At 42.7% G+C, this 14,181-nt stretch overlaps 1 protein-coding gene across 5 annotated transcripts in view; it reads right to left on the bottom strand.

Annotated features, from left to right (window-relative positions):
• Positions 1 to 11,428, bottom strand: part of Fpps (Farnesyl pyrophosphate synthase) — a 120,230-nt gene extending 108,802 nt beyond the window's left edge. For 2 of the 5 annotated variants that reach the window (XM_070082317.1, XM_070082320.1), the window contains exons 1-2: positions 11,294 to 11,428; positions 10,818 to 10,980 (exon numbers count right to left, since the gene is read on the bottom strand). In XM_070082317.1, coding sequence (XP_069938418.1) covers positions 10,818 to 10,963 — 146 coding nt within the window. In that variant the 5' untranslated portion in view covers positions 10,964 to 10,980; positions 11,294 to 11,428. The other 3 variants (XM_070082318.1, XM_070082321.1, XM_070082323.1) reach the window with 3 other exon arrangements.
• Positions 11,429 to 14,181: the final 2,753 nt, after the last annotated feature.

Here is a 14,181-nt window from a genome sequence, read left to right as displayed (position 1 = left end):
ACCCAGGAGAATAAGGAGAACAGTCGTAGAGCAGAAACGAATATGCACAGATAAGAAGGGAGGCCCAAAGACAATATGAAAATGACATAGCAGCGAAAGCCAAATCTGACCCGAAACTGTTGTACAGCCACATCAGGAGGAAAACAACAGTCAAGGACCAGGTAATCAGGCTAAGGAAGGAAGGAGGAGAGACAACAAGAAATGACCGTGAAGTATGTGAAGAACTCAACAAGAGATTCAAAGAAGTGTTCACAGAGGAGACAGAAGGGACTCCAGAAAGACGGAGAGGTGGGGCACACCACCACATGCTGGACACAGTGCACACAACCGAGGAAGAAGTGAAGAGGCTTCTGAGTGAGCTAGATACCTCAAAGGCAATGGGGCCAGATAACATCTCCCCATGTGTATTGAGAGAGGGAGCAGAGGGGCCATGTGTACCCCTAACAACAATATTCAATACATCTATCGAAACAGGGAGATTGCCTGAGGCATGGAAGACAGCAAATGTAGTCCCAATCTTTAAAAAAGGAGACAGACATGAAGCATTAAACTACAGACCAGTGTCACTGACATGTATAGTATGCAAAATCATGGAGAAGATTATCAGGAGAAGAGTGGTGGAACACCTAGAAAGGAATGATCTCATCAACAGCAGCCAACATGGTTTCAGGGACGGGAAATCCTGTGTCACAAACCTACTGGAGTTCTACGACATGGTGACAGCAGTAAGACAAGAGAGAGAGGGGTGGGTGGAATGCATTTTCTTGGACTGCAAGAAGGCGTTTGACACAGTTCCACACAAGAGATTGGTGCAAAAACTGGAGGACCAAGCAGGGATAACAGGGAAGGCACTACAATGGATCAGGGAATACTTGTCAGGAAGACAGCAGCGAGTCATGGTACGTGGCGAGGTGTCAGAGTGGGCACCTGTGACCAGTGGGGTCCCGCAGGGGTCATCAGTCCTAGGACCAGTGCTGTTTCTGGTATTTGTGAACGACATGATGGAAGGAATAGACTCTGAGGTGTCCCTGTTTGCAGATGACGTGAAGTTGATGAGAAGAATTCACTCGATCGAAGACCAGGCAGAACTACAAAGGGATCTGGACAGGCTGCAGACCTGGTCCAGCAATTGGCTCCTGGAGTTCAATCCCACCAAGTGCAAAGTCATGAAGATTGGGGAAGGGCAAAGAAGGCCGCAGACAGAGTACAGTCTAGGGGGTCAGAGACTACAAACCTCACTCAAGGAAAAAGATCTTGGGGTGAGTATAACACCAGGCACATCTCCTGAAGCGCACATCAACCAAATAACTGCTGCAGCATATGGGCGCCTAGCAAACCTCAGAACAGCATTCCGACATCTTAATAAGGAATCATTCAGGACCCTGTACCCCGTGTACGTTAGGCCCATATTGGAGTATGCGGCACCAGTTTGGAACCCACACCTAGCCAAGCACGTGAAGAAACTAGAGAAAGTGCAAAGGTTTGCAACAAGACTAGTCCCAGAGCTAAGAGGTATGTCCTACGAGGAGAGGTTAAGGGAAATCAACCTGACGACACTGGAGGACAGGAGAGATAGGGGGGACATGATAACGACATACAAAATACTGAGAGGAATTGACAAGGTGGACAAAGACAGGATGTTCCAGAGATTGCACACAGTAACAAGGGGACACAGTTGGAAGCTGAAGACACAGATGAATCACAGGGATGTTAGGAAGTATTTCTTCAGCCACAGAGTAGTCAGTAAGTGGAATAGTTTGGGAAGCGATGTAGTGGAGGCAGGATCCATACATAGCTTTAAGCAGAGGTATGATAAAGCTCACGGCTCAGGGAGAGTGACCTAGTAGCGATCAGTGAAGAGGCGGGGCCAGGAGCTCGGACTCGACCCCCGCAACCTCAACTAGGTGAGTACAACTAGGTGAGTACACACACACACACACACAAGATATTAGTGCAAAAACTGGAGGACCAAGCAGGGATAACAGGGAAGGCACTACAATGGATCAGGGAATACTTGTCAGGAATACAGCAGCGAGTCATGGTACGTGGCGAGGTGTCAGAGTGGGCACCTGTGACCAGCGGGGTCCCACAGGGGTCAGTCCTAGGACCAGTGCTGTTTCTGGTATTTGTGAACGACATGACGGAAGGAATAGACTCCGAAGTGTCCCTGTTTGCAGATGACGTGAAGTTGATGAGAATTCATTCGATCGAAGACCAGGCAGAACTACAAAGGGATCTGGACAGGCTACAGACCTGGTCCAGCAATTGGCTCCTGGAGTTCAACCCCACCAAGTGCAAAGTCATGAAGATTGGGGAAGGGCAAAGAAGACCGCAGACGGAGTACAGTCTAGGGGGCCCAGAGACTACAAACCTCACTCAAGGAAAAAGATCTTGGGGTGAGTATAACACCAGGCACATCTCCTGAAGCGCACATCAACCAAATAACCGCTGCAGCATATGGGCGCCTAGCAAACCTCAGAACAGCATTCCGACATCTTAGTAAGGAATCGTTCAGGACCCTGTACACCGTGTACGTTAGGCCCATATTGGAGTATGCGGCACCAGTTTGGAACCCACACCTAGCCAAGCACGTAAAAAACTAGAGAAAGTGCTAAGGTTTGCAACAAGACTAGTTCCAGAGCTAAGAGGTATGTCCTACGAGGAGAGGTTAAGGGAAATCAACCTGACGACACTGGAGGACAGGAGAGATAGGGGGGACATGATAACGACATACAAAATACTGAGAGGAACTGACAAGGTGAACAAAGACAGGATGTTCCAGAGATGGGACACAGCAACAAGGGGACACAGTTGGAAGTTGAAGACACAGATGAATCACAGGGATGTTAGGAAGTATTTCTTCAGCCACAGAGTAGTCAGGAAATGGAATAGTTTGTGAAGCGATGTAGTGGAGGCAGGATCCATACATAGCTTTAAGCAGAGGTATGATAAAGCTCACGGTTCAGGAGGAGTGACCTAGTAGCGAACGAGTGGTATTGATCAATAACAACACTGCGACTAGCGAAGGACTCGAACCCATGTTGCTTTGGCCCGCCTCATGGTGAGCGAAAACACTTGACGCTCTAACCCACAGGACCATGCAATCCTACAAAGAATGACGCACCCAGCCAAGCTAGGTGTTTTACTGTCAGGGAGTAGAATGAAATTAGCTCAGAGGCACCCACACCACCGTATGTCCTCGGATGATGGTAAAACACCTAGCTTGGCTGGGTGCGTCATTCGTTGTAGGAGTGCGTGGTCCTGTACGTTAGAGCGCCATGTGTTTTCGCTCACCATGAGTCTGGAACCCCTCCTTTCTGCAATTTTGCAAGCTCCTGATGATGTGTTGATTGCAACACGAAAGGCCTAGAGTTATTATTCTACTCCCCCGTGGTTGTTTTTGCATATATATATATATATATATATATATATATATATATATATATATATATATATATATATATATATATATATATATAATTTCATGCACTCTTTCTCTCCTCCACTCCAGTAAGTACATATTTAAGACTAAGGCGTTCCCCGATTGTTTAAATTCTTTATTGGCTCTATGCGAGACGTACAAGATCTTTGTATCTCTTCCAGCTCTGATATTTCTCCTGCCCTAAACGAGGCCGTCAACACTGAGCAAGTGGTTTGAAGAGTATCACCATTGGTATTATCTCCCTTGTTTTGAAAGTTCTCATTATCCACCTAGTCATCCTCCTGGCTGTAGGACCAGTCGGGTAAACACCAATGTAAAAAAGCAGACTTTATTTAAAAGGCTCGCCACATTTAAGGGGTCATCATAACATCCCCTCATTAAAGGTTGAAGACTTCGCCTATAAAAGGCCAAAAAGAAAAAAAACTATGGTCTTCTGTAGAATCGGCGTCAAAAAATCTATAGACCATACCAAACATTATCTGATGAAAATTCTTTGTTGACTGACAAAGACGCACGCAGTAGCACAAAGAAGGACCACCCCCTGTCACTTAAGTACATAATAACACTGGTTCCTAACACCCGGGTCACTCAGGTACATACTAGCACTGGTCCCTAACACCCTCGTCACTTGAAGATCTTAGTAGTAAAGGTTTCTGCTCCACATATTAATGGAGAAGCGATAAACCTGTAGGCCATACAATACTTGGGGAATGGGAGGTATTTAAATTTAATTAAAAGGAAAGGAGGGCTTCAATTCCTTGGATTAAGAGCCATTCAGCATCAATACCCCCTCCTCGCTCGTTGAACTTATCTGTGGCACAAAGCACAAGTCACTCAGAGAGAGTGTGATCATAAACCTCTTTTTATCTCAGTTATGAGCACGCACATTTGTACCGCTTTGCTTCATTCCGCGGCAAGGTAAACCCAAGAAATTATTTTAAGTGTTCCCTTAAGGTTGATTTCAACACCTAGCATGTCACTCGAGAGAGAAAGAGAAAAAGAGAGAAAGAGAAAGAAAGAGAAAGAGAAAGAGAGAGAGAGAGAGAGAGAGAGAGAGAGAGAGAGAGAGAGAGAGAGAGAGAGAGAGAAAGAGAGAGAGAGAGAGAGAGAGAGAGAGAGAGAAAGAGAGAGAGAGAAAGAGAGAGAGAAAGAGAGAGAGAGAGAGAGAGAGAGAGAGAGAAAGAGAGAGAGAGAGAGAGACAGAGAGAGACAGAGAGAGAGAGAGAGAGAGAGAGAGAGAGAGAGAGAGAGAGAGAGAGAGAGAGAGAGAGAGAGAGAGAGAGAGAGAGAGAGAGAGAGAGAGAGAGAGAGAGAGAGAGAGAGAGAGAGAGAAAGAGAGAGAGAGAGAGAGAGAGAGAGAGAGAAAGAGAGAGAGAGAGAGAGAGAGAGAGAAAGAGAGAGAGAGAAAGAGAGAGAGAGAGAGAGAGAGAGAGAGAGAGAGAGAGAGAGAGAGAAAGAGAGAGAGAGAAAGAGAGAGAGAGAGAGAGAGAGAAAGAGAGAGAGAGAGAAAGAGAAAGAGAAAGAGAGAAAGAGAGAACTGTGTCAAAACTGTCAGTGGTGACAATAAGGCAGGAGGAGGTGCATTTCCTTCTTAAATCACTTGACCAAGAAAAGGCTGTGGGCCCAGACAAGTTGAGCCCAAGATTGTTGAGAAGATGTGCAGACCAGCTAGCAGCACCTCTAACTCGCATCTTTCAGCACTGCCTAGTACAGTGTAAATGGCCCTCTCTATGGAAAGAGGCAAATGTAGTCCCTGTTCACAAAAAGAAGAGCAGAGCAGAAATCAGCAACTACAGACCAGTGTCACTCCTGTCAATCATTGGTAAGATCCTTGAGACAATAATCTCAAGACAAATGACAGATTTTTTTGACTACCACTCACTACTTTGTGATCGTCAATATGGCTTCAGGAAAGGTTACTCTGCTGCTGATCTGTTGTTAAACCTCTCCACTAAGTGGCACCAGTCACTGGATGAATCCAAAGTCAGCTGTGTGGTAGCACTGGACATTGCTGGCGCTTTCGACCGGGTGTGGCACCAGGGCCTCTTAGCAAAACTTCAAGCACTGGGAATTGCAGGCTCTACGCTATGTCTCCTCAGTGATTACCTTCATGGTAGATCTCTAAGTGTAGTCCTCAATGGAACAGAATCAGCAAGGCATCCTATTGGGGCAAGCGTTCCACAAGGAAGCGTGCTGGGTCCATTGCTATGGAATGTCTACTTCAACGACCTTCTTCATCTCATCCCAGAATCACATGCATATGCAGACGACTGTACACTGACATTCACTTATCCAAGAGAAGAAATGCCAGCTGCTCTAAGCTACATCAATCACCAGCTGAGAGCTATATCAGCTTGGGGAAATAGATGGCAAGTAACATTTGCACCTGAGAAAACGCAAATGATGATCGTCTCTAGGCACCATGATGGTAATGCTGGTGCAGTAGTAAGGATGAATGGGAGGATGTTGGCAGCTGGAGAAGTTGATATCCTTGGGGTGAAATTTGACTCCAAACTAACCATGAAGAACCATGTTGTAAATCTTGCAAACAAGGCAGCCAGGAAGCTTACAGCACTTCGCCATATCTCGCATCTGCTTGACAGTAGGGGTTGCAAGATCCTGTACGAGGCACAAGTACGCTCACACCTTGAGTATGCTCCACTTTCTTGGTTTGCCTCCCCCCCCTCTCATCTGCGACTGCTTGACAGAGTAGAGAACAGAGCAAGACGTCTCATCTCTCGCCTGGACCCATCCTGGATAGATCTGTCATTTCAGCAGAGCCTTCAACATAGGAGGGATGTGGGTGGCCTTACTGTTATGTACAAGGCCAATATTGTCAAAATACCACACTTGGATCCACTTCGAGGACAGCGTGAAACAAGCTTTTTATGCCACAAGACGAGCAGAAAGCAGCAACTTCACTCTGGCTGTACCCTTCTCCAGAACATCACTCCATCTGAGATCATACATACCCAGGATGACTCGAGTATGGAACACATTCGTACAACATAATGCTGTCAACGAGATAAAGTCAGTTGATCAAATGAAAATGCTGGCCCACAGATGGCTCCAATTTCATCCTGTTCCCTACTTGTATGTCTCATAACAATAAAAATGCTTTCAAATGAGCTGATGTAGGTAACAGCTCTTAGCTTGCCAATAAAGTTAGGAATCCTTAACCTGTAAATTGCTTGTCAATAAAGCTAGGGATCCTTAACCTTGTCAAACCCTGTGTAAAAAAAAGAAAATGAAAGAGAATGAGAGAATGAGAGAGAGAATGAGAGAGAGAATGAGAGAGAGAATGAGAGAATGAGAGAATGAGAGAATGAGAGAGAGAGAGAGAGAGAGAGAGAGAGAGAGAGAGAGAGAGAGAGAGAGAGAGAGAGAGAGAGAGAGAGAGAGAGAGAGAGAGAGAGAATTAAAATGGTATAAAATACCGACAGGTTGTTAGGTAAGACGTATGCAACAGTCAGGTATCTATTTCGAAACGTTTCGCCTACACAGTAGGCTTCTTCAGTCGAGTACAGAAAAGTTAATAGAAGAGACGTGAAGATGATGTACTCAGTCAATCACCCTTGAAGTTTTGAGGTGGTGGTCAGTCCCTCAGTCTGGAGAAGAGTAATGTTCCATAGCCAATTTTACATATACCACTGAAGTTATACTATTTATATTTAGATAAATTAGACACATGTGCAACTCTTGGGTATCTTTATTGAGGAAACGTTTCGCCACACAGTGGCTTCATCAGTCCATACGTAGGAGAAACTTGAAGAACATGAGGAGAATGAGGTAATCAGTCCCTCAACCTTGAGTCGATGTGTTCAGTCCATCAATTTGGAATAGAATACGGCATATGAGCGGAGAAGCAGCTTATAAACCGTATGGCAGGAGAGGTGCAGCAGTCATAGGCGGTGTCACATTTGTTCAATGTGGAAGTAGGTCGTGCCCAAGAATTAGGCACCTCTCCTGCCATACGGTTTATAAGCTGCTTCTCCGCTCATATGCCGTATTCTATTCAAAATTGATGGACTGAACACATCGACTCAAGGTTGAGGGACTGATTACCTCATTCTCCTCCTGTTCTTCAAGTTTCTCCTACGTATGGACTGATGAAGCCACTGTGTGGCGAAACGTTTCCTCAATAAAGATACCCAAGAGTTGCACATAAGAACATAAGAACGAAGGAACACTGCAGAAGGCCTACTGGCCCATGCGAGGCAGGTCCAAGTCTCCTACCGGCTTATGCCAATGCACCCAACCTAGTCAGGTCAGGTCACATTGACTTAAGGGAGGAACACGGCAACCGACCTGGTAGCACAAGCTATCAGGTCTAACTCACACCCACCCACAACTACGCATGTATTTATCCAACCTATTTTTAAAGCTACACAACGTTCTGGCCTCTATAACGGTACTTGGGAGTTTGTTCCACTCATCCACAACTCTATTACCAAACCAGTACTTTCCTATATCCTTCCTGAATCTGAATTTTTCCAACTTAAAACCATTGCTGCGAGTCCTGTCTAGGCTAGATATTTTCAGCACACTATTTACCTCCCCTTTATTTATTCCTGTCTTCCATTTATACACCTCAATCATATCCCCCCTAATTCTACGTCTTTCTAGAGAGTGCAGTTTCAGGGCCCTTAGTCTATCCTCATAGGGAAGGTTTCTGATACATGGGATCAACTTTGTCATCCTCCTTTGTACATTTTCCAGAGAATTTATATCCATTCTGTAATACGGTGACCAAAACTGTGCAGCATAATCTAAATGAGGCCTAACCAAGGATGTATAGAGTTGAAGAACAACCTGAGGACTCCTATGATTTATGCTTCTTGATATGAAGCCAAGGATTCTATTAGCTTTATTGCGAACACTTATGCACTGTTGTCTTGGTTTCAGATTACTGCTAACCAGAACTCCTACATCTTTTTCGCAATCCGTAATATTAAGATCTACATTATTTAGTTTATATGTGGCATGGTTATTGTCCTGTCCAACATTTAGAACTTTGCATTTGTCTATATTAAACTGCATCTGCCACTTCTCCGACCACTGCATCAGTCTATTCAAATCTTCCTGGAGTGCTCGAATGTCCTCGTCAGAATGAATTCGACGGCCTATTTTGGTGTCATCGGCAAACTTGCCGATGTCGCTCTTTATGCCCTCATCTATGTCGTTTATGTAGATTGTGAACAGCAGGGGGCCCAACACTGACCCCTGTAGAACACCGCTCGTGACGCTTCCCCACTCTGATTTCTCCCCATTTATGCAAACTCTCTGCTGCCTATTTGTCAACCATGCCTCTATCCAGGAAAAAATTTCTCCTCCTATTCCATGTGCTTTAATTTTCCTCAATAGTCTCTGATGTGGGACCCTGTCAAAAGCCTTACTTTAGTCCATATACACAATATCATATTCATTACCATGATCTACCTCCTCAAATACCTTAGTGAAAAAAGTTAATAAATTCGTAAGGCAGGAACGTCCCTTTGTAAAACCATGCTGAGATTCGTTGATTAATTTATGCTTTTCAAGGTGGCTACGAACTGCCTCGGCAATTATTGATTCCATAAATTTTCCCACTATGGAGGTTAGGCTTATTGGTCTATAGTTCGAAGCTAAGGACCTGTCACCTGTTTTGAAAATAGGTATCACATTTGCCATTTTCCACTTATCTGGCACCATGCCAGTTTGTAGTGATATGTTGAAAAGATTAGCCAAAGGTGTGCTAAGCTCCTCTTTACATTCCTTTAGAACCCTTGCATACAGTTCATCAGGGCCTGGGGATTTGTTAGGTTTTAATTTATCTATTTGCCTAAGGACCATGTCACTTGTGACCCTAATAGTGCACAGTTTATTATCATCCTGTTCTACATAATTTATCATTACTGGAATATCGCTGGTATCCTCCTCCTTATCACTGTCAGTGAGCTGACCCGAGGAACTTTTGAGTGGGCCTATCTTGTCCCTGATCTTACTTCTGTATACCTGAAAGAATCCTTTTGGGTTAGTCTTCGATTCTCTTGCAACTTTAACCTCATAATCTCTTTTTGCTTTTCTAATTCCCTTTTTTTATTTCTCTCTTTAACTGAATATATCGATTTCTCAATTGCCCCTCTCCTCTTTTGATTTGCCTATATATGCCTCTCTTTTGACCAATCAGATATTTTAATCTATTGTTCATCCATTTAGGATCATTTTTGTTTGATCTGATTTCCCTATTTGGAACATAATTTGACTGAGCAGCTAGAACTATGCCCTGGAAAGCATCATATCGGCAACCATCACCACCTACCTGACCCTTAGTCAGGTCATTCCAGTTCAGCCCACCTAAGTAATTTTTCAGTCCTATGAAATCAGCCAAGCGAAAGTCAGGGACGGAGACTTGATTGCCATTATTAGGGGAATTCCATGATATATTAAAACTGAGTGATTTGTGATCACTTTCCCCAAGCTCATCATTAACCTCAAGATTATTAATTAGTGTTTCCCTACTGGCAAGAACCAAGTCAAGGAGGTTATTTCCCCTAGTTGGCTCTGTCACAAACTGTGTCTAATTTATCAACATGTCGGTTCTCTGAACCATTCATCTACATATTTATATTTACTTGTAATTATGGGTGAGCCTCTTCCACTATTGCACTTCAGTAATAACATCCCATTTACGTTTGTCCTTGAAAAGTGGAGGTTCTGGGCTCTAAATCTATCTTAGTGGGAAACATTACTGATATAGAGGATTACTTTTACCATAGTAGGCATAAGCTATCCAGAGGTAATACTGCCCTACCATACGATTATAAAGTGAAAGCCTGTTGAATGTTTTGCACTGGCAGAATTGCTGGCATTTTCTAATGTCTCTAAGCTAATGCGTCATACACTAACTTACATTCAGTAAACACCTAGACTTACTTTCCTGTGTATTCCTTGATAATTCTTATACCTATTGTATTCATTTTCCAGTTATGGAGGTCAACAGGTTGATCCTAATTAAAATTAACATATACTTTGCTATATCTTTTCTAACACATTTTTTGCCCATTCTCGAATATGATCTTGGCAAAATGATTCTTGAGATCTAAAAGTTCCTAAGTCCCAAGATAAAGCACAGCATACAGTACATACAATTCATCTCCAGATATGCTTACCAAAATAAATCAATGAAGTTACGTCATCTTCGCATTTTTCCGCTAAAATTAACTCGACTGCGATGCACAAGATTTTGTTTGATGTTTTAATATCTAATATGTTCACAAATTTCTTATAAAATCAGCTGACAGGAAACCATTCAACAGCAGCCGACAATACAATTTAACATTAGTTGATACGAAACCAATCATCTCGAGCATACATTCTACACCCAAATACTTACCTATTATGGGAAGAGAATGTAGCTGCAGTAGTTGGAATAAGTGTGTGAAGGCGACCTTGTCCTTGACCTGAAAGTGACCTAGAGTGACCTGCAAGATGACCTACCCAAACCCACCCTCGTCCCACACTTCTAATACCTGACATCATTATCCTCGTTAACCTTACTGAAAAACAAAAATAACCTATGTTATATAATTTAAAACGATTCTTTACAAGTTAACTTATCGATTATATAACAGCACATGAGATGACAACTTATTTTATTCGAATAATAGAGATAAAGACAGTCTAATGCTTTTAGATTTATAATGGCCAGGAGATGCACCAACCTACGTGACACGGCTCTCACTCACAATGGTCGGTTTTCACCTAATGCTTTTACTATCAAAAGTGATAACACAGTATTTTAATACATTAACAGTAATACTAATCACGCTGCTCGATAAATTATCTAAACATTGTTAAATTAAAGATAACCTCGATAAAATGCAAAGGCCGAGCACTGCACCACCCCTCGTCACACCTCGTAGCAGACTGATGTTTACCAGGGGCGCCAGAGCCATCTGTTGACGCCCCGTCACACTCGTGAAGTTTTTACTATTCACAGACAACTTTTTACTGTTCTATTTCAGAGCACACAGATGTTATGAGTACATATCTAAAGTACATATTTAAATTTAATCTAGGATAATCCATTAAAGTCAGACAATGTGAGTAGAGACACTGAAAGCTGTTATATACAATTTCTTCAATAAAAAAAGTTCAAAACAAGATCTTTACAAGCCGAAGCCAATTCTAACCTTCATCTTAGTTAAAATGCACTAAATTTGAAAGTTTGTAGCCAATAGCACTTTCCACTTATCACACGGAAACCAAAATTGACAAACTGGAGCTTGCACAGCAGTGCTGAAAGTATGTAACCAATCAGAAGAGACTTTCTCAAAGTATTGCAAGGAAACGAAATCCAGGAATGGTCTATGTACAAATGACCAGAGTTCACCTGCATGAACTTTTCCCTAGTAGCTCGACTGCTAGCGCACTCAGCTCACACACTGAGGTCCGTGGTTGGACCCCCGGTATGGAAAATTTTATAGGGGTGATTACCTGTATGTACCTCAACATTATATACATACAAGTAAACTCATTGGGAGACAACCATATTGTTTACCGTAGTCACCCCGTGTAGACATGTGAGAAAACTTTCCACCCCTGGTCACGGCAAGTGGTTCCTTCGACCTCACAATCTTATCCATATCTATCCGAGACCAGTATGGATTGGATAGCACCCACAAGTACGGTGCTACTAATTAATTGTGGACTGTATAGATTATATTAGTTTAACTGAATGAAGGGGGGTGGGGTAGGTTACACATGGATATATCCATCAAGGAAAACACTTGTACATAATCTCACCACTTACCAGATATTCTCTGGTGGTCACTTGATGTAGCTAGATCACTCATAACCTATCCAATTACAACATACCTAACTGGCCAGCATCAGTCTGCTATAACTAGAAGGGTTACTTAACTGTGGGTGATTGATACTCCTTATTCCCTCCATTCACCATCTCATTTCGATGTCCTGCTACACCGACACGGTTCTTATTCCAGCAGGACGAGGTATCCGTCGGTTTGTCCTGGTTTAGAAGTCGTGATTCCATAAAGCTTCACTATCCTCGGTATGAGAATCACGCGTTCACTCGGAGCAGGGCGATCTATTTCACATCCCGCATTCTCTTAACTCAATGTTATTATCACTGATTACATTACCATTCACAAGACGATTTAACGTCTCATAATTATTATACACATTAGAGGTCACTCCATTAAGATCTGAGGCCGATGAGTGAGGATTAACACACGGGTATTTCCCCTGGACACACACCATGGCCGCGCACCAGTCACACCCGGTCGAACCATTATTCACTAATTTTACCACCTTTTTACGGTGGTCCCGTAAATCACGTTCCCTCACTCTTCACCAGGAACAGTTACGACACTTCCTATTATGAAGTGAGGCCCATATTAATCCTTAGGCCGCCGTGAACGCCAATTTCCTGGTTCCATGCTTTCCCAGCCTCCTCACTACCTTCAAAAAACTCCCGCCTCCTCCATGGCCCGAGTCGACCTCTCCCCCCGCACATCCGCACATGTGCAAAGGGAACTCTTGGTTCTATCCTATTGTCAAATATATTTTTGACTCATATCGACACATTAAACACCTATTAGGCACTATAGTTTCGGAAAATTAAAAATTTTCCACACCCGGTACGGGTGGAAACATTAGGACGTGTTTCCTTAAGACACCTGCTGTCCCTGTTTACCTAGCAGTATAATAGGTACCTGGATTTTAGTCGACTGGTGTGGGTCACATCCTGGAGACAAAATTGACCTAATTTGCCCGAAATGCTCTGCATAACCAGGGGCTTTTTATATAGAAGTATGTCACTAATGTCAGCTAGGTCTGTATACGTTGTACATGTACTTGTAGAAATGAAGATTTATTATTATTATTATTATTATTATTATTATTATTATTATTATTATTATTTTATTATTATTATTATTATTATTAAAATTTGAAGCCGATCAGATGAGGAGTTCTCAAGTTATAAACGAAAATAACTAGAGAAAAACATCAGCTACTTAACGAAGATACCGCTTTGGAAACAGTACAGTATAAAACATAGGTAAATGAGGTTAATGAGTTTGCTTATTAAGATTTTTACAAATCAGGTAAAAACACTTTCTTCACATTATTAACCTTACCCAGGATAACCCAAGAATGCCAGTGCTGCTTAACAAGTATTCATAACTTGATCCTACGGTCTTCTTCCCCAGGCTATGATCCCAAACAGACGGCAGACATCCAGGTACCCACATAATTAACCCCATTAACTACCTATTCTTTTTGCGGATTGACTGTATATACACCGAGAGGTATATGTCTCAGCGTATATATACTGAGAGTTTACTTTAATATATATTTTAGGGATTAAAGAATTCTTGTCTGTTGGTGAAAAATTTGCATGCAGTTTTAATGAGCTTCGTGGAGTCGATAGGCTTTAAACCGCAATAGTCAACCAATCTTCCGTCTTTTGAAATTAATATAATCTCTATTGTAGGCAAAGCATTAGCTAAGAACTATAGACCAATAGCTCTGACGTCCCACATCATAAAAATCTTTGAAAGAGTGCTAAGAAGCAGGATTGCAAATCACCTGGATTCCCAAAAACTGCACAATCCAGGGCAACATGGGTTCAGGGCAGATCGCTCCTGCCTCTCACAACTACTGGATCACTATGATATGGCCTTGGATGCACTGGAAGAAAATCAGAATGCAGATGTAATATACACAGACTT

Source organism: Cherax quadricarinatus, chromosome 7, assembly GCF_038502225.1.
Source record: "Cherax quadricarinatus isolate ZL_2023a chromosome 7, ASM3850222v1, whole genome shotgun sequence".
Classification (NCBI taxonomy): domain Eukaryota; kingdom Metazoa; phylum Arthropoda; class Malacostraca; order Decapoda; family Parastacidae; genus Cherax; species Cherax quadricarinatus.
Note: the sequence above shows the minus strand (reverse complement) of the source record. Positions and strands in the feature narration are given on the sequence as shown.